Source organism: Hyperoodon ampullatus (assembly GCF_949752795.1).
Source record: "Hyperoodon ampullatus genome assembly, chromosome: 3".
NCBI classification, from domain to species: Eukaryota; Metazoa; Chordata; class Mammalia; order Artiodactyla; family Ziphiidae; genus Hyperoodon; species Hyperoodon ampullatus.
Window position 1 is genome coordinate 152104274 of NC_136916.1, and position 24899 is coordinate 152129172.

Here is a 24899-nt window from a genome sequence, read left to right on the forward strand (position 1 = left end):
GGAAATACAAAGGAGGGGTATTCATTCTGTATAGGGGGCCCAGCGGGGAAGCCAGGAGGCGGAGGGGTTGAGAAGGGAAGTATAAAAGGTCTATGGAGACTTGACTGTGAAGGGAGGAGAGATAGAAAGGAAGGCAGAGGGAAGTGGAGAAACAGCCATGCATGTGTGTGTGTGTGTGTGTGTGTGTGTGTATGAATGGGAGAGCTGTAAGTAACTATATATGCTCTAGGGAAAGGGCTGAGTGGGGGACAGGTTGAAGGGGGAGGAGAACCGGGGTGGGGGGAGGGCAAGTGACAGCCTAGGGTTCCAGAAGAGTCAAGAAACAGTGGGATGTGCCTTAGACAAGAAGAGGGGCACTTCCTTTTCAAGATGGCAAGAAAGGTCATCAGCTATAAGAAGGACACTGATGCATGCTGTCCACAACATGGATAAACCTCAAAAACATTACACTAAGTGAAAGAGCCAGACACAAAAGGCCACGTATTGCATGATTCCGTTTATATGAAATGTCCAGGATACGCAAATCTATAAGGACAGGGAGTAGATTAGTGGGACCAGGGGCCGAGGCGAGGGTGGGAGTGGGGAAGGGAGTGACTGCTTAATGGCCATGGGGCTTCTTCTTGCAGTGAGGGCAATGTTCTGTAATTAGATAGTGGTTGCACAAAATTGTGGACATGCTAAACATCACTGATGTGTACACTTTAAAATGGACAGGAAGGTGAGGACTCTGGGGAGTGGAAAGCATGGCCATGGGATGGGGCTGGGGAAGGTGGGGCCAGCTTGGAGTAGCTGCTCTGAGGAATGAGAGAAAGTGTCCAGGCACACCGGGAAGGATTGCTGGGCAACGAGCAAGAATGTGTGGAGGCTTGAATCCTCAGGGATGCTCAGCTCTCTCCTCTGGGAAGCAGAGGCCCTGCTGTAGGTAACAAGGGGTTTACAGGAAGGAGGAGGTGGAAGAACCAGTGCCAGGGAGGTGAGGTTCACAACTGGATATGAGGGAAGCAAAGGCAGGACAGGTGACAGGTGACAGATGGGGCAGAAATGGAGCAATCAAGGTCTAGGTGTCTCAAAGGGGCAAAGTCTCCAACAGCTGGTTTAGGACCCCTGGAGCCGGACACAAAGCAGATGCTTGACAACTGTTTTGTTCATTGGCTGAAAAGATAAGAGACAGGGTGACAACTCAGCCCTTCTGAGAGGGTGAAGGGGGAAGCAAAGGTGGGGAGAAGGAAGTCCAAGATTTAGATGCCCTGCTCTTTGAGGGTCTGGAGCCAGGGTGTCCTTACCCCAGGAGGATGACGGGTGGTCCAGATATGCGGCCTGCTGGGCACCATCCTTCCGTTCAGGGCCTGGCCCCATGGGCAGGGCATTGGAGGTCAGCTGGCCATTGGCCGCAGTGGCTAGATAAAGTCGGACAGCCTGGGACAGCCCCACGTGCTGCTGGGTGGCGTGTGTCTGGCTGAGCCCACTCAGGGTCCTGTGGAGACAACCGGGGCATGGGGTTTGCATCCCAGGAACAGTGTCTCTGCGCCCTTCCTGTTCAGGACGCCCACCCCCGCCTCTGCACTAGAAGAGTGTTCTCTGTTTGGCTGCCTCCTTGCCAACTGCAGGAAAACGGAGGTGCCCTGAGACAGGGGAACAGGGCTAAGGCCAGCTGGCTAGCTCGGTGGGAGTGCCTACCCCTATGTAGAATTGCCAGGCTTTGGCTGGGTATTCTGGGCAAGTCACTGAGCCTCCCTGGGCGTCAGGGCCCTCGACTGCAAAATAAAGGAGTTAGATTGGTCCCATGTAGCTCTGACATTTGAAGAGTTTGAGACTCTTATGGACCAGCCCTTGCCCTAAAACTGAGTCCTGTGCCTGCTTCTTGCCACTTCTTAAAACAACCTTTCATACAAATTGCTTGTGGAACAGGTGCCCAGCAAATACACGTGAACAGATTGATTCAGGGGCGGAGCCCTGAATATCCTTCTGATTAATGTTATTGTAAAAATAATAGAACAACAATGTTCAAGGAGAAAAAAATGAATTCATCATCCTCCTACCCCAACACGGCAAATACTTTGGCATATTTCCTTTCAACCTTTGCTCAAGTATATGTTCTTACACTATTGTCATCACTTGCAGATACCATTTAAATTCTGATTTTTCGCTTAACATTAGATCGTACTTTATACAATTCCACAATTTTCATATTGATCATCTTAATTGCTACAAGGTAGTCTATCTGAAGATGAATCACAATTTATTCAGACATTCTCCTGTTATATACTTAGATTGGTTTTTTAATTTTTAACTGTGGACATTCTGACTCATATGGCTTTTTTCTTCAGTTAAAATATTCCTTTTGTATAGGGGGATTCATTAAACTGTTTTTATTCTGTATATTTGAAAAATATTTATAAGAAACATTTCGAAAAGGCTTATTAGTTTAAGATTAATTCTGTGGACTAGAATGACCATATCAGAGGTTACATTTATGGCTCTAGGTATACGCTGGAGGACTGCGCTCCGAAAGGTTGTATAAATGTACCACTCAGAGTGCAGCCTCGCCAGCATTATTATATTATACACAGCCCCGCCAGTGTATTATTAATTTTTCATAATAATCATCATCATCATAAATGATACTTCAATGTTGCTTTAGCTACCTTTTTTATCATTTCTGAGGTTGAATTTTTTTCATACATCTATTTACCACTTGTGAACATGTTCTGCTCATGTCCTTTGATATCTTAACTATTTGAGTTGTTTGCTCATAAACTTGAACGGTTCTTTATGTGTTTATTATAAGGCAGGTCATTCTACAAGGCAGCCTTGTTGTAAATACTCTGTCACTGTCAAAATGTATATGAACCACTGTATACATGACAGTGTCTGGACTGTGGTGGGTGGGAGCACATTGTAGACATTGAAGCTGAGAGAGTAATTACTTGCCCAAGGTTATACAACAGGTAAATCAGGCCCCAGGACTCCAGCCCAGCAGAGCTGGACTCCAGCCCAGCAGAGCTTTACTCCTGTGCCACCCAACAGAGCAGCCCAGACCATGACAGAAACTCAGCCTAGAAGCCTCTGCTCAGGCCTGGGGTGGTGCTCTTTCCTCCAGGAGTTCCCACCCCTAGCCTCTCCATTGGATTCTTTGCCCAAGTGGGTCCTGGGACCCTCTCCCTCTATTGTCCCTACTCCTGTTCTGTTGGCCCCGGGTGTCCAGGCCATGAGCAATCTCCCTCTCATCCTTTCCTGGCAGAAGCCAGAACAGCACAGGTGTCAGAGTTGGGCACCTTCCAGCCCTTCCCCAGCCCTGTTGGCCTGGGACTTGGCTCCCGTGGGCTTCACCGCTGCTCTTCTTCCAGTGCGACCAGCAGCAAATACTCACCCTGACAGCCCCAAACATGCCCCAGCCTGCTCCCCGAGTTTGAGGGCTGGAGTGAGAGAGAGGGCCCGTTAGCCATCCCAGAAGCTCTGGGAGCTGTAATGGACCAGATTTGGGGGCCCCACCCTCAGGCACCTGCTCCTAACTCCGAGGAGAAGGTCAGCACAGCCAGCTGCAGCAGAAAACACAATCCTTCCAATGGCTTCCAAGAGTTCACCAAAGAGTGAGAGGTAAGTGAGTTGGTGGGTCGGTGGAAGTCTCCTCCTGGTGGCACCAAGCTGGTGCCATGGCTCAGCTTAGTGTCAGCATCACAGAGCACCCAGAGAGCTAAAGGGAGTAGTTCAGGTTCTGCCCGGACCACCTGGGACATTTCTGAACTTGATGCTGGCAGAGAGCTCTCCAGTCTGGTCAAGGTGGAAACTCAAAGGGTTCTTTCTTGGTGGTTTGCTGTCACTGTTGTTACTGTTGCCATCACTTGTTTCTCTAGTTGGAACTCAATGCTAATGGCCCCAAGATTCCTGAGTTCAAATCCCTTAAGGGCCAAAGGTTTAACTTTGCAGAGAAGAAAAAAAATGTCTTCCCTAGTTGTAGAAAGGACCTGTCTGTACAGAGAAGAGAGGACAGGAATTGGGCCAGGCAGATGTCAGTTCTGCCTCCTACTTGAGCAGTCACTGAGATCCCCTGAAACTCAGATTCCTAATCAGTAAAACAGGAATTGTGACACCCACCTCACCGGGCTATGGTGAGGACCAAGGGGACCAGTGACACCATGTGATTATTTTGAAAATATAAATAAGTGGTCACAAGTTGAACACCATGCCAGAACTTTAAAATCACACGAACAAAGAGAAGAAAGTGCTAGCTATAGTTCAGACAAAATACCTCTCCCCAAGCCACTAAAAATTCTTCTTCATCTAAGAGGAATAAAAGACACCACAAATATCTTATTATACTGCCCAAGCATCCTTACATATAAAAGGCCAAGTGACTAATCTGGTGTCAATACATTTTTAACAACCACAGCCTTCTGAGCTCAATCCATTGTCATCTACTGCTGTGATGGGGATTTCGGATTAAACGATAGAAATCAAAAAGTCCTACCTTCTGAGAGGCTCACAGCCAAGTAAAGAAGGAAGCCTTGGTTCTTTGATAGGTCCTATGTCTTACACTGAAAACACCCCTCTAAAGAGTCAGCTATCTCCCTTCATAAACCCCAGGCCAGTCCTTGGAGGTGGACAGGGAGGGAGGGCCCCCCACCCCATGTGTGAAGGGCTTCAGGCCCTCAGCTCAGCTCTGGCTCCTAGAGAGTGGTAGCAACAGAGGCAAGCGAGAGCTTCACTGGGCAGGTGAGTTTCTTTGACTAAAGTCCCCGGAGCAAGGCTCTGTCCACTCTCAGCCTTGGAAGAACTGCTTCGATTTCGTTAAAGGATAGCATAAATGTTCTCAGACTCGCCTGGCCCAAGATTATCTCTCTGGGATTGTTCCAAGGAGGTCCTGGCAGAGCTGCCACAATGGACTGGAACATCCATCTCTCTAGACTTCAGGATTTCATGGATCAGTAAAATTTTGAAACAAATGTAGGGGACCAACATAAAGTTGCCAAGTTTTTATTTAGGTAAGACATTAAAACACACACACACACACACGCACAACTGCCAATTATTACCACCATAATTTTATGAAAGAAAAGACATTTCAATGCCAATAAGAAATATTTGAATAAGCTTAACTTCGTGGAAATCTCACCTCATTGACTTTATTTTTTTCATTTCTTCGTGGACCAATGAAAACTCTCATCACAGACCAGCATGGAGCCAAGGAGGAGCCACTGGGTATGATCCACCAAGATGTGCTCTGGCCTGAGGACTCTCTGGCTCTTTCAACCAATTTGGGAAGAAAACCTTCCATCCCAGCTGGCTGGGATCTTCAGACCTGAGTGGAAACTCCCTGGACAGAGCATACCCATGATAATGCCACTCAGCTGAACATGGTGCCCCCATATTCTGCCCAATTCACTAAGGTTCTCGAACAGTGATGGGGAGATGAGTGGGTGAGGCGCTCCGTGCCCTCCATCCCACCCACCTTCACCTTAGCCTGGTGGCTCCACTCTATCTAATTGATAACTGGGTTTCCACATACTATTTTGTTTGTTAAGTGTTCTGCTGCCAAAAGAAAGTTTAAAAACATCACTGCAGGGGCTTCCCTGGTGGCGCAGTCGTTGAGAGTCCACCTGCCGATGCAGGGTACACGGGTTCGTGCCCTGGTTCGGGAAGATCCCACATGCCGCGGAGCGGCTGGGCCCATGAGCCATGGCCGCTGGGCCTGTGCATCCGGAGCCTGTGCTCCGCAACAGGAGAGGCCACAACAGTGAGAGGCCAGCATGACGCCAAAAAAAAAAAAAAAAAAAAAAAAAATCACTACAAGGTGCATAGAATAGTTATAGCTCCCATGGACAGAGCACTGAAGGATGTACTTTAAATGCATCATCTTATTCATGTTATTTTATTGAATGAAAAAAGTAAGTTGCAGAATAATATGGACAGTAATACTTCCAGGTTTTTGTTTGAAGAAAAACCTCTCTCTCTTCCCTACAGATATTTATATAGGCATAGGAAAGGTCTGGAAGGATCTGTAAACAGTGGCTGTCCCTTGGGGATGAGAATGCCTATGTATGTGTAACTACTGTTTTAAACTTTATGTTTCCATAGTTTTAGATTTTTTTCAGTAAAAAAATTTTTTTTTACAGTTTTACAGTAAACATGCATTATGTTGTAATAAAAATAAATCTCTATTTTCCCCAGCAACTCCAATTTATAGGTAAGGAAACTGAGGCTCAGGAAAAGCATGATAAATGTGTGTATATTACTAGGATCCAAGGTGGACTCTGATGGCTAACAGAGGTACAGGAGTTCAGATGTAAGCAGGACCGTGACATTTGAGCTGGGGCTTAAGAGAAGGGTAGGAATTTCACAGTCCAAAATGAGGAGGAAGACACTCCAGATAAGAAAAGTAACATAAGAAAATGTGTGAAGGTGGGAAGCATGGGCCATATTTAAGGAAGGATAATGAGCACAGCTGGATAAAGCATAGAATGGAAGGGAAGGGAGGCAAGGAAAATAACATCCATTCAGTGCCTACCAAGTAGTGGACATCATTCTAGGTGTTTTACATAACATATCATTTACTTGTCCAAACAACCAACCCTATGATCAAAAACCTCTGCTTGGCCAAAACGACTTTAAACAAAGTAAAAAGACAAAAGACAAAATGGGAAAAATATGTGCAATTCATATCATGATAAAGAACCAATCTCCATAATATTTAAAGAGCTCCTAGAAACAGAAAAGACAGACCAACAGCCCTAGAAGAAAAGTCAGCAAAGGAATACGAACAGTTCACAGAAAAAAAACCCCAAATGTTTCTTTTTTTTTCAAGATCAAGATTTTTAAAAATTGTTTCATTGCTTCATCAAGTACATTCTCAAGTATAATTTTTTTATTTACTATAAATATATGGTGACAAAGAAAATAGTTTGAAGGAACTGCACTGACTTTTCCTAAGGCATCAGCAGTTTTCCCCACCATCACTTATGAACCATAGTCAACACAATGAAAAAGGAACTTAGTATCATTATTAAAATAGTTTTAACCCTTAAAGGGTCTTGGGCTCAACAGATAGCACTTTGAGAACTACTGTTTTACTAGAACAAAAATATATTTCTCATTTTTGTTATGTTGACTTTGGGTTGGTTAGAGGTATCTTCATACTGGAATCCTGGCAAAAGAAAAAGCCTTTATCTGGCACCTGTTTTTCTTGTGGCAGAGGAAAATGAGCAAAAGTAAATTCATGCATTGGCTTCCAAAGCTTCTTCTTAGACATGACCTATATCACTTCTCATCTTCCATTGACTTTGGTCAAGTCCCACGGCCAAGCTTGATGTCAACGGAAAGAAGGAAGTACTCCTTCCATAGGTAGGGACCCTGGAAACCGTGGCCTCCGACGCCGCTCCCCCCTCCCGGGAAAGGAGACACAATTCCCCTCCTCGCCTCCACCGCCACCTCCAATCACCCCCAAAATAACCCCTACGGGGCGTGAGAGGCAATTATAACCCCGGCGAGCGGAGGGCGCGGGGGATGGGCGCCGGGCGGGCGGGGTCGGGGAGCGCGGCGCGGGTCCCCAGGTGGCGAGCGGAGATGCTCCCACCGCCCCAAATATTTCTTAAACACATGAAAGTAGGCTCAACTTTTCTCATTCTAAGGGATGTGCAAATGAAAACTACTTTGAGATAGCATTTTTCAGTCCACCAGATTAGCAAAAAATCCAGAAGTTTAATAATAGACTAATTTGGTGAGATTGTGCAGAAACAGACACTCAGATGTTGCTGGTAGGAATGTAAGTCGACACGGCCCATATGGAGAGCAATTTGGCAATGTCTGTCCACACCGCAATGCATCAATGCTTTGCCCCTGCAGGTCCACCTCCGAGGCTGTGCTGCAGATACACCTGCTGTGGTAGGCGCTGCTGCCGCCCTGCCCAGTCCCCTTTGCTGCCGGTGCACCCCACACTGGCTTCCCCTGAGCTGTGCTCCGGACGGAAGACAACCACCTGACAAGCTCCTCCCACCATCATGACCACGAAGCCAATGACTGCCTGAACCGGAAGTTTAAAAGCCCCGCCTCCTTGCTTCAAGGTGGGACAACTGTCCAAGCTCCGCCCTTTGTTAGGTTTTGGCTTGATTTTCCCGGGACTAATCCTTGCTTGGCTCTTTCCTCCTTTCCATTCTGCTTCCCTCCCGCCCTTAGCCCTCCCCGAGTAAATCACACACACACCTGAATTCACGTCCCAGCTCCACCTCTAGGGGAATCTGACCTAAGACACTTGTAAACGTCCACAATGATGGATGAACAAGATTATTCATAGTAGCACTGTTTTGTAATAGCAAAATATTTTGTAAAGAATCGAAACAATTTAAGTGTCCCTTAGTAGGGGATTGGTTAAACAAACTAAGAGACATCCACGGGATGGAGTCCTATGCCCTCAAAACAGAAAGATGCAGCTCTTTTACATCCACAGGAAAAGCTCTCCAAGATATATAGAAGAGTGAAAAAACAGCCCAAATCTGGCCCACCGACTGTTTTTGTACAGACTGTGGCCTAACAATGGTTTTTTATATTTTTTAATGGTTGGAAAAAATCAAACGAAGAATAATATTTCATGACATGAGAAAGCAATATGAAATTCAAATTTGTTTCCATAAATACAGTTTAAGTGGAACACAGTCACACTCATTGTCTAAAACTGCTTTTGCTCTACAGTGGCAGAGCTGAGTAGTTGCAGACACCATATGTTGTACAAAGCCTAAAATATTTACTATCTGGCTTTTTTTTTTTTTTTTTTTTTTTTTTTTTTTTTTTTAGTTTTGAATTTTATTTATTTATTTATTTCAGTACTTTATTTTATTTATATATATATATATTTTTTTTTTTTTTATTTTTTATTTTTTTTTTTTTATTTTTTGCTTTATCACAAATTTAATCAGTTATATGTATACATATGTTCCCATATCCCCTCCCTTTTGCGTCTCCCTCCCACCCTCCCTATCCCACCCCTCCAGGCGGTCACAAAGCACCGAGCTGATCTCCCTGTGCTATGCGGCTGCTTCCCACTAGCTATCTACCTTACGTTTGGTAGTGTTATCTGGCTTTTTATGGAAGAAGTTTGCTGACTCCTGGTGTGGGGCATGTAAACTTTTGTGTAAAAATAGAGAAAATAAGCATGAATTTATTTGCATATTCATAAAGCAATCTTGGAAGGATACCCTAAGAATTAATAAGTGGTTTCCTCTGTGTGTGTGTGTGTGTGTGTGTGTGTGTGTGTGTGTGTGTGTGTGTGTGTTGGGGGGGGAGTGGGAAGTGGATGGATGGGGAAGAAACTGGTGCTACAATTTAATGAATGCTTGTACTGTGCCAGGCTGCATGCCAACAATGCGTGTCACATGTATTATCTCATGAAAGCCTCTCCATAACCCTAAGAGTTAGATACTCATTATTCCCCATTTTACAGTCAAGAAAACAGAGGGTAGGGAGGTTCTATACCTTGCTGAAGTTCGCAGAACTCCTAAGTGCAGAAGCCAGGTTACCAAACCAGGTAATGTCATCCTCAAGCCACCCCACCACTGGTCATCTCTCTATCGCCATTTCACTGAGGCTGTGAGGGATTAAAGAAGAATAGGTTCGGGTCCATATCATGGAGGGCTTGAAATATCAGGGAGGTGTCTGGGCTGTACTGAATGGGTAAGGGGGAGTCCCTAGAGATTTTGGAGCAGCCCACCCTCTTTCACGCATTCAAGAAGCACTTACTGAATGCCTGCCATGTGCCAGGCATCCAGGTCCAAGGGTGGCAAAGACTCGCTTACCCTCTCTGCTCCAGTGGAGACTGAGCAAAGGAACCAGCATCCCAGCACATGTGTGGAGGTACAGGGGGAGCCATACATTAGCCTTGAGATGCTGGTGGTCTTCAAGCAGGACTAGGACATGATGGGATGGGCCTTTTCAAATGTTTATTACTTTGATGAAAGATTACCTGGTGGTGGATAGACCAGAGAGGGGAGGGCTGGAGGCCAGCTGGAAGGCTTTGGCTGTGCTCTACGCGAGCAGGGACCAAGGATGGGACCAAGAAGAGGATAGGGATTCAAGGGATATTTAATACATAGAGAGTTCCCAGCTGTGGCTTAGACAAATGGGTGGAGGACATTCCAAGAGCCAAGATCTCAAGGAGTGATCCAAGAAGTGACTCAGTTTGGGACATGGTGAGTGCTGGTGCCTCAGGATGGATCTCAGAAGCAGATGGAAATACCCAGGAGGCAGCACTCAGGAGAGAGGCTGGGACTGCAGACACAGGCAAGGGAGTCCTGGTGGAGAGGTGGGGCTGCAGGGACGCTATTACTCAGGGAGAGTATTCATAACAAACCACGACTCAGAGTTCCACTGCTGGACTCTGCTTACACTTGCCAGTTTCAAAGAGGGAAATGTGTTAATGAACAGACTGGTCTCCGTGTTAGGCTTTGCTTCCATAAATTTGTCTCCAACCTTTGGTGCCTGCTACCGCTTGCCTGCTAGCATGCGATAAAGCAAATGACAGGCCCAAAAGGAATACTGATGGGAAAACGTGGCAACAGCCCATCACACTTCACTTGACAGCTTGCTCTCTACATGGCTACGTGCGTGTGCCTATAGCGGGTTTTTATTTTGCACACACAGACGATCATCATAGTTTCTGCTAGTAAAACTGTTCCCAGTTCTAATCATGGAATTAATTACATTGATAGTTCATGGTATTCCTTATGACTGCCAGATGCTCTGACACCGAAACACTTTGAGAAATACAGGAGTAAAGAGAGAATAAACAAGGGCAGAGGAGGGGGTCTGGGGAGCAACAAGGCTTGAGGGGCAGACCAAGAAAGAGGCTGTGGAGATGTCAGAGAGGCAGGAGGGGACAGGGAGAGAGCACCAAGACAGGAGGGCGTTCCTTGAACTCCATCCCTGCTCCTGGCCTTCCTGTGACTGCAGGCCCAGCTCGTTACAGGTGAACACACCTTGGCGCTTCCCAAGTGGCTCAGTCTCCCCTGAGAATCTGGGTCCTGGAGAGGCAGGGGGAAGCCCTCGCAGAGCTCTAGCTCCTTCTCTCCTCCTCGCTGTCCAGGCCTCACGCCCAGGCCACAGTCAGGTGGCTCTTGTGCCTAATCCCCAGGGGCCCAAGGTAGTGTTTCCAGACATCACGCTCCAGCCCCCGCTGCAAACCTGCCCTGCCCCGGCAGGGAACAAGGGGGCACCCAGCCTTGGTGGGCAAAGAAGAGGGGACACCATGGCCTTGGGCAAAGCGAGGAGCCTGCTGATTCTAGGTGATGCATAGTTTGGGGGCCTGAGCAGGTGTGGCCCAGGCTGGGCTAAGACAGCAGCCATCACTCCCCAGCCTCTGGGTATCAGAGGTGTCAGGTTGGTGGGTTCCCAGGTGTCACTGTAAGGAGGGGAAGACTTGAACTCCGCCCCTCTTGTCCTAGACAGTAATAATGAACACTTATTGAGCACTAACTCTGTGCTGTGTATTAATTGTTCTATTTGCATATGTTATCTAATCTTCACAACAACCTTAAGGGGCTAGGTACTGTTATTAACTGTTATTAATTGTTATTACTGTTATTTCATTTTCAGAAAATGAAACTGAGGCACAGAGAGGTTAAGGACTTGTCCAAGGTCATTCATCTAGAATTGCACTGTCCAATAGAGCTTCCTGTGGTGATGGAAATGCTCTATAGTCTGTGCCATCCAATATGCCACTGTGGCTTTGAAGCACTTGGAAATGCAGCTGGTGTGACTGAGTTTTACATTAAATTAAATTTAAATAGTCCCTTAGTGGCTGATGGTTACTGCATTGGACAGCACAGCATAGAAAATGGAGGAGTCTGGATTTGAACCCGGAAAGTCTATCTTGGCTATGTGGTTAAAAGTTTCCCCTGGCTACCCTCATTGCATTCTTTGTCCCCAGGCACTTGGGTTCCCTGACTGTCCTGGCCTAGGGGAATCAGCACCCTTTTAAACCTTGCTGTCCTGAGGATGTGGCAGGAAAGAGACTGGATTTCCAGAAGACATGGACCCAGGACCAGGTCACAGGGGAGCAGGTTTCAGCATGGCCTGAGGAAGGATGTCTAAAAAGCCAGGGTTGCCTGGTGACATGGTGGTCCCTGGAGAGGCCTGAGCACCTTGTCCTTGGGATCAAGGAGCTGGGTCCCCGCCTCTACCCATCCCCCCCCCACCGCGTGCCAGAAAGGAAGCAGCAGCCATTCCTGCTCAGGGCGGGGCTCCGGGCCCGTGACACCTGAGAGACAAGTGGGGTGGCATGCTCAGTGGGGCAGTCCTGGGGTACCCAGCCCCTTCCCGCTGCCTGGCACACAGTTGCGGCATCCCCAACACTGGGACCCTCATACCCTGCTGCCCACCCGGAAGGGCCGAGAGCTGGCCTCCCCTACATGTCTCAAGACCTCCCCTGCTGCCGGTCCTGCTGTGCCCACTTGCCCGATCCCTTCGGCCTCACCGGTCTGCCTGAGGTCCCCCCCCGCCAGCCCCCGGCCACCTGTGAGTCATATCCCCCTGCTCTGAGGTCTGCGCCTTTAGCTTTTTTCCGTGGCCACACCCAGGTCTGAGAGGTCCGGAGCTCGGACTCACAGACCCCAGGGGATGCCCCTGCCAGGCTGAGGGGTGGGGAGGGGGCAGAACCCGGGGAGCCTCGCCTGCGCAGAACTGCACGCTGCTCCGCTCGGCCAGCAGCTGGGGAGAGAACACAGCACCCTGCTTCCTTGCAGGCAGGTAAGACGCTGAGGCTGGTGCAGCTGTACACGTCTGGGGCATTGTCTCTAGGACACCGAGCCCGGGCCTGAGGCCTGGCTCCCACCTCTAGAGCAGCATTACGTAGGTGCTGCCTCAGTGTCCCAAGTGTCCAGAGACTCCTCTGAGCCTCGTCAAGCTCCTCCACCCTCCAGACCCCTCATGCCTTGGTCAGCTGTGAACGCTTTGCCACTGAGCGGCCTGCCTCATGGGCCGCCAAGCCCTTGCTCCTTGAGACTCTGCATTGCCTTTTTTCTCTCCTGGATGGGCCAGGGTGCTGGGCAGGAAGCTGGAGTAGGCTGCCCAGGCCCTGGGATCACACCTAGGGCACCTCAGGGGGCAGAGAGGGGAGGACGGGGTGCCCTGAAGGGCTGCCCAGGGCTCCAGGAAATGCCCCTCATTTTCTACGTAAGTTTCATTTTGTCCAAGTGTAAAACTGTGAGCAATCGCCCTCTCCCTCCAGCCAGGAAGGAGACAAAGGAAGGGCCCCTCCAGGAGCTCCTCTGCCTCCTTCTGGGCCCAGCAAGACCACCCAAAGGGCTGCAGCATGGCCAGGGATACAGATCCCGAGAGGGGAAAGGAGGGGACTGGATCTTACCCTCTTTTTTTTTTTTTTTTTTTTTTGCAGTACGCGGGCCTCTCACTGTTGCGGCCTCTCCCGTTGCGGAGCACAGGCTCCGGACGCGCAGGCTCAGCGGCCATGGCTCACGGGCCCAGCCGCTCCTCAGCGTGTGGGATCTTCCTGGACCGGGACACGAACCCGTGTCCCCTGCATCGGCAGGCGGACTCTCAACCACTGCGCCACCAGGGAAGCCCTTTACCCTCTTTTATATCCTTCATGGAGTCATCACAGCGCTGGGCAGACAGCTGCTGCCCCCCAGATAGTCATCACATTGAACATTGAACTCTGTGGCTCCCAGCGCTCTGGCCTCACTGGAGCCATCTCCCCAGCCCAGGCCAGGTCCCACTCCACAGCCATCCAGGGCCAAGGAGCAGTCTGAAGCCTTTGGCTCCAAGTTCCCCCAGGAAGACTTGTCAGCTTGTGGGGAACCTGGCTGTCATGAATTCATCATCTAACCACTTCCAAGGTCCACTTGTGAGCCCCTCAGATGGTGCGTGGTCCCACATGGGTGCTGAGGGAAAAGCATCTGGCCCGAGGGCTTACAATCCAGGCAGGGAGGCAGGAAGCAGGGGAGGGCTGGCACACCTGGTTCCTTTGTGTGGATTAGAAAAGGGGCCCCGGGCAGCCAGTTTACAGAGGCTGCCCTGCTTCCTTCAGGCTGATGTAGCATGGTGCCAGGGCTGGGCAAGCGGAACGTAGGCTAGAGTTTAGCCCCATTCATCTCCTGACCTTTGTGTAGGGTGCATCCCGCCCCCGCACCCCCACCCCTCCATGCACAGTGGGCCTGGGAGAAGACCTGCACATGAGTGTTCCCTTCAATCCAAGAGTAGAAAAGCAGCAGGTAGTCAGGTGAGCTGCCTGGCCAAGATGCTCCAGGCCTCCCTACGCAGATGTAGCCCTGGGTCTGGATGCCTGGGGAAGACTTTCTAGAAGTTGTGTGATGTTAGCTGGAGGAAGGCATGGGGAGGACAGCGTCCACCCAAGGCCGAGAGAACCACAAGTGCAAAGGGACAAATCCAAGAATGTGCTGGTGATGGCGTCCAGGGGGTAAGGAGGTGTGTCTGGTTAAAGGGAAAAAAGGAAGGGCCAAGGATGACAATAAATAACAGCAAATAGCTACATTTATTTGCCAGGTACTGTTCTAAGCACTTTATGTATATAAACTAATTTAATCATCATTATATGAGGAAGTAGGTATTATGATTATCCCCATTTTACAGGTGAGGCACAGAGTTGCTAGGTAACTTGCCTAAGGTCACAGAGCCAATGACTAACAGAGCTGGGAATCCGACACAGGAGGCCTGCATCTGCATCTTGTTTCCAAGCCTGTACCCTAAACCTCTACACTATATCGTGGCTTGAGAGCTATGCTTTGGGTCTGAGCTTTAGAGCCTTATCCTTTGGGTCTCACGTATAAAAGGGAAGCCTTGAAGGAAGGTGTTTTTACCAGGAAGGAACAAGATTAAAAATGGTCTCTTAGGAAGGTCATCATGGACAACTCCTCCCTGGAGCTCCCACCCACCCTGACCGCCCAGCTGCCTGGCCAAGAGTGCTCTCTTCCCCCACCCCTGCCCCCCAGACATTTTCTCAGGGCATCTGTGGTCCCCAGGGTGAGGCAGAGGTGAGGCAGTGAAGTCTGTGGAGCCACAGTACTCCACACACACCCACTGGTTCAAGTAACTGCTCTGTTTATGGAAACTCAGGCACAGAACAAACATCATTTTAGAAAGGTCCCCAGTGCCCTGCAAGGCGGCTCTCACTATCCCCACAGCACCTGTGAGGCACTTGCGGTGCAGAGACAGTAAGTCTCTGGCCCTAGCTCACATGTCTCACGAATGGCAAAACCCAGGATTCGAACCAGGTCTATCACACTCCTCCCAGCACTGCACCCTCACTCTCGCCACAAGCTGCTGCTGCATGAGTTACAAAGAAGCAAGTGAAAAAAGGAAGTGGTTGGAGAGGTGAAGAGGTGAAGGGAAAGAAAACACGAGTCAGGGCATATGGGCACTTGGAAGGTGCTACAGATCAGAGGAGAGACCTTTAGGCTGAGGGGATTGAGTTTGGACCACTTCCCAAAGCCATGAAGAACTTGGTACGTCTCACCACCACCAAATGGGCCATGAGACGCCCACCTCTTGAACCCCGAGTTCCCAGCCTGTGGTCTTTGGGACCCATCTTCCTTCCATGTATGTTCCCCCCACCCCTGGCAGGCACGCGCGCCCATGCACACACACACACACACACACACACACACACAGCTTAGCTGGCCTGCCTTATAGGACGGCAAACACAGGCCTGTGACTTCAGATGAGTTTACCCCACCTGGACAGGCCCATTGTAGACAAAGGCAGCTGGTGTCTGGGTCAAGGATATACTTCTCAGGGGATTGGTACAAGTCTTGGCAGCCTTCAGCCAGCCTGCTCTTCCAGGGCCTGGAACTCTTCCCCAGGACCATAAACAAAATGAGATTTCTAAAAGACCTGGGGGCCCAATCTGAGAAGCCTTCCCTCATCCCAAACCTACCAGCCAATTATGTGCCGTATACCTGCTCCAGGCACTTCATTTTAAAATTTTTACTAGGATCTTTACACTTGAGAGTGTGATTTTTTTACGCTTTACTTGATTAGTGCAAACCTATGCTATAAAAACTGTCATTCCCCATTTTACAGAAGAGAAAACTGAGGCACAGAGAAGCTGTTTACTTGCCCACTATCACCACCAGGTAGGTAGGTGCTGGGGTGGGGTCTCAAGGCCTGAGCTCTGTACCTCTGGTGGATGACATTCCCCAACATGCTGCTCACCCTTGGCTAAAATAGGAAACCTCACCAGAGCCAGAAACACCTTCAAGTGGTCTGGGGAAACTCTCAGAGTTTCCAGTTACTGCTGTTGCTATAAACAAAGGGCTCAGGTAATCCCAGAGTCTAGGGACAAATAAGAGTTGGTGCCATTCATAGGACACCTAAAAGGTGTGTATATGCATTTACATATGTTAGTAAATCCTCTCGACAATTCTATTAGTGGCAGGCATCCCCATCTTACAGATGAGAAAACTGAGGCTCGTGGGGTTAAATCACTTGCTCTGGGCAGCATAACTATTAAGTGGCAGAGCTGAGATTCAAACCCAGACTTATCTAACAATAAGACATCAATTATGCCACAGTTGCTCCCTCACACACTATTGCCTGCTGTAGGGGCTCTGACCTTGACCCAAGAACCTCCAAAAAACAAGAAAGAAATGTGGAATCAGTTTGTTCCTCAAGGGTGTGGCTTGGCTGGGGTCTCAAGAGGATACCCCCGCCCCTTGGAGTACCAGATTCCCTCCAGAGGCCTCTGATGCAACCCCTCCCCCCCCACCCCCCCACCCCCGCTGGCTGGGTGCACCCTTGGGTGGACACGTTAGGTAGCAGTGAGGAGCCCAGGCTCCGGGAGGAAACCGAGCGTGGGCGACTGGCTGGAAGCAGAAATATGGTATCTCCAGAGGTTTTGATTTGCGATCTTCATTTTGCAAGGAATGGGGTTTTTTCTTCTTTTCAAAAAGCAGTGGACTTCCTTGAATTTTAGACCTTCCACAAATATTTTTTTAGGAGAAAAAAGAAGGAAAAAATCCCCCACAAAATGCCTGTCGCAGCTACTCACTTCCACATTGAATCACGGACACAAAACCACAGCTATGTGGCTAACAAAGGAACTATGTGTTTTCATATCTTGTTATTGGAAATCATTTAGCAATCTTCACTATGTCATCTGCAGACAGACAGACAAATAGACGCGCAGACACACCCCTCTGGGTCCTAAGCCGCCAATCTTACAACCTCGGTCATCAGATAACTTTGCATTTCACCCATTTTCCCTTTCTAATCCTTTTCTGAGAAATTACACAGCAAGGCTTAAATCTTCCTCCTTAGCCCCTCTCCAGAGGTGGGGTGTGTGTGTGCACATGTGTGCATGCCAGTGATTGGAGGAGGAATGCTGAGACATTGATTCAGTTAATTCCACAAGTGGAAACAAGTATACATTTCACAGTCCCTTTTTAAAATTAATATTATCATAATAGCACTTTACTTTGGTAAAGTGATTTTCACCTGGGAAGCTGACAGTGCCTTTTCTGACAGTGGCAAATTAATTAACTGATGGCAGATTTACAGATTGCATAACTGGAAAAACTACTGGACCCATAAATCAGAAACTTCCTCTGCATCCCAGACAAAGGGTGAAACCTGATATATATTTGAAAACCTTGAGCTCAAAAGGATAATTCACAGGGCCTGAAAAATCTCCATTATGATTTTTGAGGCATGTTCTCTCTGCACAGCTTCCCACCCACTCTCTCTCTCTCTCTCTCTCTCTCTCTCTCTCTCTCTCTCTCTCTCTCCACACACACACACACACACACCCCACCCCAGAGGGCTACACTCACTGAGCAGCCACAGTTCCGTACAAAGCAACCGGATGGGATGGGCATCCCCCTGGGGCATCTGAAAAAGAGCATTGACTGTCTTTCCGTTACCTTCTGGCTTCATCCCTCCCTAACCTTTCCTTTCAAACAAAAATCCTAGAGGACTTAGGTCAGTACAGTCACAAGCTCAAAATGTTCATTGTTACTACTTTTTTTTGTCGGATGCTGGAAACTGTATACATTAACGTTTTAATGCCCCAACAACTCCTCCAGGCTCTCGCCAGCTTTCTGGAGTTTCCTGAAAAGACACAAGGCTCCTTCACCCTCTGTCTTCCAGTCCTGTTCAGCCCACATGGGACCCCAGCAAGAGGGCAGAGGGCAGCAGACAGAGTGGAGGTATTGATCCTCCAGTTCCCTCCTGACGGGCCACTGTGGGTAGTGGTGGCTCTATTCCTCTGCCAGAGGCCACAGCCCTGTTGTGGTCCTCTCCTGTGGCTGGAGCTACTCTGGGTTCCAGTAACCGCTGACCCCTTGCACTTAGACCTGCAGGGCTAAGGGCTTCCCTATACTCTGCTTCCCTTGTTGTTTCCTTTGACCCTGTCCACACCTTTGCAAATAGACCCTTTATCAAATTGTCCTCACTGAGTGTGCCATCTGTTTCCTGCTGGAACCCTGACTGATACAGAAAAGAAAGAGTCTCAGCTCTCAAGTATTGAGCCCTTAGCTATGTGACTCAGCACTTTATCCACTTTGACTCATGGAAGTGAAGAGATTCACACAACATCAAGTGGCTGGGGAGCAACATAATCAGATGAAGCCGGGGTCTGACTCATGACCACTATGCCGTATGGTCCCCAGTGTCAAGTGAGGTGGTGCCTGTAAAGTGCTTTGCACAGTAGGGCCGGCTGACTCAATAAAGCTCCATCAATGGTAGGTTAAAATAACAACTATACCACACTCAGAAAACCCACAGTCCTAAATTCTACTCCAGCGTAACGCTAGCCCCGCCCTAACCACAGTCCTAAGGTTGAACCCTCGTTCTAATACCACACTGAAGTTACACTCCAGTCTAACCCAACCACCACCCTCCTGTGAACTAGAAAGTCACCTCGACCACAACCTTCATCCCCCCTTTGTAACCCAAACATTCCACACTGTAACCACCGGGGGAGGCTAAGATCAGGGCTGTGGGGAGAATGGGGAGTCTCTCTGCCCTCCGCACCTGGGAGCTTGTCCCCTCCCAGCGGCAGGAGCATCCCACATCCCACTCCATCTCTCCTCCCCTCGTTGGACTCAACACAACAGGCTAGAGGCATTTGTGCAACATCCACTTGCCTCATGTAACTGAGCTGGTGACTTTGGTGAGGCGAGAACCAGGAGGCCAGAGCACCTACACGAGGCCGGGGACAGAGGAGAGGCGCCAATAAATCCTGCGGGTGGTGATGATGAGAAAGGAGAATTAGAAGACGAAGCTGCTCCTGGCTTCTCCATCACTTCGCTGCCGGCTCTGGGCAAACAGGAGGTGAACAGCTCTCATCTCAGAGATCTGTAGAGGGCTGGGGCCAGGCCTGGGCTGGGAGGGAGGCCCTCTCTGGAACCCAACCTAGGAAGGGTCCTGATAATCCTCAGCTCTGGGATTATCCTAGAAAAGGGAGTCAGGCAGTCTCCATCAGAGATTTCGGGGCCACCTCAGGCCAGAGGTCCACTTTCAAGCTTCAATACGAGAGGGAGGAAGAGCAGTATGCAGGAAGCAGACACCATTTCCCTGGAATCTGCCCACTTGCCCTGTGTGGGGAGCAGAGAGGTGTTAGAAGGCCCTGGGCCCCCTTCTCCCTTGAGCATGAAGAGGCCTGAGCTTGGCCTCTTCATCGACCCAGAAGTGTCTGCCCTGGGCCAAGCATGGTGGAAGGAAGAGGCTTGCAGGCTCCGCTGCTTGGAGAGAAGGCACACCGGCCCCTCCCTCCTCACCGCCTCTGTCGGGCTCTCGGCCTGGAGCGAAAGCGAAAGCATTGCAAGACTGCGTACACCCAGAGCCTGTGTCTTTTTGTTTTCACACACAAGTACCCTAAGGCCAGCTGTGGCCCTGAGCTCCGTGGGCCTCAGGTATTTGTGTGGGTTGGAGAGGTGCATGTTAATACTCTACAAAGTCCAGAGGTCCACCTCCCTTTCGGAGAAACCTAGGAGGGGCCTCAGCAGCCAAACCCAGCTGGAGAGGACTGCCTTGAAGAAACATGCTTTGCGGGGGAAGAAGCCCGGTCCAGGGTCACCACATACAGCTGCACAGGCTGTGCACTGCACAATTCTTGGAGTACCTGTCATAGAGACTATGAATGTGACAGACATCTCCTGGTGTGTGTCCAGGGACCGAAAGGTCCAGCACACACAGCCTACCACCTTCTCCTCCTCGGTGGAAATGGAGTGCTTCAGACCTACCCCGTTACTCCAAGCAGTCTCTGCTGGGCAGGGATGGGTGGGGCTGGCAGGGGTTAAGTGCCAAGGAACCCTACACAAACCTTAAAGTGGCCGTGTTTCCAGAACCCTCTGCAAACAGCAGGGAGGGGGACAGGGTGGTGAAGGAAGCTCTCAGCTGAGACACAGTTCTCTTCTACTGTCTTCAGAAAGCAGCAGCAGGGTTTCTGTGACTTCAGATTTGGGAAAACAAAACCCTTTCCATTTGTTCTGGCTGGAGGCCCATGAGTGAGCATCTCCCTCTGACTACTCCCCTTTGAGCCCTCCCTCTTCCAAACCCGCAGCCCCAGGGAAGAGCAGGCATGGGACTCTTCTAAGGCCCAAGAGATAGAAGAAACTGGAAGGAGAGCCCTTTACAGCTGTCGCAGCCCCTGACAGACTCCTGGAACTCCTAAGGGTCTGCTAAGCCCTGCTCTGGCTGTGCTCCAGTCACCCTTAGGAGAGAAGCATTGCTCTCCGCCTGCCTGGCTCCAGACCCCCGAGACCAAGGGGCATAGGGTAAGCAGGTACCCACCTGTTGGGAGGATTGGGAGAGCCCCTTCCTGATCAGCAACATGCCAGGGGATGGGCTGAGTGTCAGCTCAGAAGGGAAGGGACCTAAGACCAACTTTCTTTGCTCCAGGCAGCAACAAAGGATACATGGTGACAGGGATGCTCATTCAGTAGATAGTTGTTTATTTATTTATTGAGTGCTTACCATTATTTATTGAGTACTATTCTAGGAGCTGGGGATATGTCAGTGAACAAAACAGCTCACACTGTACTTGGGGAAAAACAGATAGTACACAATAAACATAATAATTAAATTATATGTTATGTTAGGAAGCGGAAAATAGAAAGCACTGTGGAAATTAAAAAGTGAACTAGATGAGGGCGCCCTCAAGTTGGGGGTTTATAATATTAAACGATAGGAAAATAGGAGACATCTCCCTCCTGGGAAAGAGCCAGTTTCAGGGTCACCACATACAGTGGCACGGGTTGTGCACTGCACAACTGCGGTGTACCCGTCCCAGAGATTATGATGTGAAGCACATCCCCTAGTGTTGTGTCCAATGGCTTAGGCTAATTCTAAGGTTAAAACCTTACAAGGGTGGTCAGGGAGGGCCTCAGTGAGGAGCTGCTCCTGAAACTGACCCAGGCATGTACAGAAGGCATAAGTAAGTATCCCAGCCCACTGTCAGGACTGCAAAATAACAGCAATAACCAGCATTTGCAAGGCCCATTACAGTTCACAAAGCAATCTTTCACCCACATTGTTTTAGTGGGTGAAACCTCCCAGAGAGGAAAGAATGATCCTTCCCTTTCTACAAATAGAGACATCAAGGCTTAGTGAAGTTAAGTGGCTTGCCCAAGGTCAGGAGGCTAGTTAGTGGCCTAGCTTGGAAACCAAACTGGGTATTCTGATTCTAAATCTTTTCAAAATAGTATAGTGAAGATCCCGAGGGTTGGGGAATTCCAGAAAAACCCCAGAGGGCAAGCTTGGGGCTCAGAGTTATAAAAACAAGTCAGAAAAATAGAAGATTAAAAAAAGAAAAAAAAGAAAATGAAGGAAGGCGTTCAACCCCCGGAGGTCCTGAAAGCTTGACTCAGTCAGGATTGTAGGGTTGAGTCAACACAGCATAGAGGCACCACTTGGTGGCCCTGAGGAAGGGGGTGACGCAGGATCAAAGATGTAGGCTGATTAACCCCACTGCAGCCTTGCCAAGGAGGACTTGAGGCTTACCATCAGGGAGAGCTAAGGTCTGCCCTGGTGAAAGGCATCACGTGTCCTTGTAACGACCTTGGAAGCGGGTAAAGGGGGAGTAAGCACATTTCACCATCGGGGATGGAAAATGGCCAGGCTGGAGGCCAGAGCCTGAGACCATTAACTCTCGACCTCAGAGAAGATCCACTTGTTGCTTCTGATTTACAAATATAGAAACAGAGGCCCAGGGAGGACAAGGGACTTTTCCAAGATTTCCTAGCATGAGTTGGTCTCTCATCAGGTCCCAGGTGTATCGGAGAATAGCCTTGGGTCCGAGGGACTGGAGTGAGGAGGAGGGAGGACCTACAGGGGATTATGTGGCCCAGAGGCACGAGCAAAGGCGTGTGGCTGCATGCTGGAGCCCAGAGCGGAGGAAGGGAGTGGGAGGGAGGCGGCCGCAGCTGGAGCAAGGCTCAGAGGACCCCGGCAAGCCTTCAGACTGGCCCAGAGTCAGGATCTCCTGGGTTCCCAGGGCAGGCCCACCATCTAGCTGCCAACCTTCGTCCTGCCTCAGTTTCCCCATCTATAAGCCCAGATTGTTGGGTTGGAGAAGAAAAGCCCTTCTGGCAAGCGGGGCATCTCACTGATTTGCCATGGGCATGGGGGCGTAGGCAGGCATGGTAAGACGTTTCACGTTTTTCGGACACCCCACTGACAACTCTATGTGCGTTATTTCAGTGAATTCTCGCAACCACCCTCTGAGATGAGCATCCGTTTTCCCACTTCAGAGAACCTGAGCTTCAGTGAGGCGAAGCGACTTGCACGACTAGTTTGTGAAGACACTAGGGTTTAAATGCTGCCTGACTCCAAAGCCCAGCGCTTCCCCGGCACACACGCTGGGGTCGCCTCCTTGCACTTGCTGCCCTCTCCCCAGGTACCTCATTTGATTCTAGGTCATCCATCTCCTGGGCAAATGCCTTGCCCTTCTGTCAGGAAGGATGCCTGGGTCCCCCCCGCGGCGGCTCCGGTGCAGACTGGCAGAGACCACCCCTTGGGGCAGAGTCCCCGCACCCCCTGCAGGAGGCCTGGCAAGGCCTGGGGGTGAGGAGAGGCCGCACTCCCGCAGGAAACCTGCGGCCTCACCCTCCGCCACAGCAGGTTAAAGGTCACACGTTGGAAAGCCCACGAGGGCCCGAGTGGCGACGCCGTGGGGCTGAACGATGCCGGGTCCTGTTGGGGAGGCGAGTCCTATGCCACCCACCCGTACCCAGGGGCCCGGCGCCCACCCCCGAGGCCAGGCCTGCGGCAGGAGCTGCACTAGTGCCCCTGCCCTTCCTCCCTCTCCCCACTGACAAACGCCCCCCCGAGAGGCCGGCCACCCCCACCTCGGAGCCTTGTCAGCAGAATGGGGACATTGGGAACCCACTGCAGGGCTTGTGAGAGTAAAGGAGAGACTGCGGGGAGACAGCTAAGCTGCCCTCAGCCGGGTTGACTCCACTCTACTCTGGGCCCGTCGTGTTCCAGGTGCTGGAGATAGACTGGCAAAGAAAACAGATAACAGTCCTGTCCTCCTGGGCCTGACGCTTTACTGAGGTAAGAAATAAATACATAAGTAAAATACACAAGACGTGAGTGCTGTGGAGCAAAATAGTTGGATGGGAGGAGGGAGTGCTTGCGGGTGTGCAGTGTAAAATCAGGTGAGCATAGGTGGGGTTCCCACTGAGAAGAGAAGACCTGGAAGGGGGAAGGAGCCAAGCCATGTGTGTATCTGGGAAGAGAGGTTTTTTTTGTTTTTTGTTTTTGTTTTTTTGCGGTACGCGGGCCTCTTCACCGCTGTGGCCTCTCCCGTTGCGGAGCACAGGCTCCGGATGCGCAGGCTCAGCGGCCATGGCTCACGGGCCCAGCCGCTCCGCGGCACGTGGGATCTTCCCGGACTGGGGCACGAACCCGTGTCCCCTGCATCGGCAGGCGGACTCTCAACCACTGCACCACCAGGGAAGCCCGGGAAGAGGGTTTAATGTAGGTTGAATTGGGTCCCTGACCCCCCAAAAGATTTCTTGAAGTCCTAACTGCCAACCTATGAATATGAACTTATTTGGACATAGGGTCTTTGCAGATGTAACTAGTTAGGGTTAGAGGAGATTATACTGAATTAGGGTGGACCCTAAATCCAATGACTGGTGTCCTTATAAAAAGAATACCCCCCAGGGCCTCCCTGGTGGCGCAGTGGTTGAGAGTCCGCCTGCCGATGCAGGGGATACGGGTTCGTGCCCCGGTCTGGGAGGATCCCATATGCCGCGGAGCGGCTGGGCCCGTGAGCCATGGCTGCTGAGCCTGTGCATCCGGAGCCTGTGCTCCGCAACGGGAGAGGCCACAACAGTGAGAGGCCCGCGTACCACCAAAAAAAAAAAAAAAAAAAAAAAAAAAGAATACCCCCCCAACACACACACACACACACACACAATATGTGACGACAGAGGCAGAGATTAGGGTGATGCAGCTACAAGCCAAGGGACACCAAGGATTGCAGGGAGCCATCAAATGCTAGGGCAGAGGCACAGGACAGATTGTCCCTCGGAGCTTCCAGAAGGAACAATCCTACCAACGCTTTAATTTTGGGCTCTGCCCTCCTGAACTGTGAGAGAATACATTTCTGTTGTTTTAAACCATTCTGTTTGTGGGCATTCACTATGGCAGCCCTAGGAAAGGAACACAGGGCTCCAGGGAGGGGAGACAGCAAGTACAAAGGCCCTGAGGTGGGAGCATCTCTAGCATATCTGAGGAAAAACCAGTTGGTCAGTGTGGCAGAAGCAGAGTGAATGAGGGGAGCGAGTGGTGAGAGCTGATGTTGGAGATGTCAGAAAGGTTTGGGGGGCCAGATCATTCATGTAGGGCCGTCCTTGTGGCAAGCCCTTGATAAGAGGAGCTGTTACACTGCAGATGGAGGGTCCCAACTGGCGTGGGCTGCAGTGTGTGGGTGA

The 24899-nt window shown here is 50.1% G+C and overlaps 1 protein-coding gene across 1 annotated transcript in view; it reads right to left on the minus strand.

The window, feature by feature from the left end:
- The window catches only part of LTBP2 (latent transforming growth factor beta binding protein 2), a gene marked incomplete at both ends in the record, with an annotated part of 97830 nt that overhangs the window by 47861 nt on the left and 25070 nt on the right, over positions 1 to 24899 (minus strand). The window contains one exon of the mRNA XM_079699765.1: positions 1284 to 1474. Within this exon, the coding sequence (XP_079555891.1) occupies positions 1284 to 1474 (191 nt within the window). The remainder of the gene's footprint in view (positions 1 to 1283; positions 1475 to 24899) is intronic.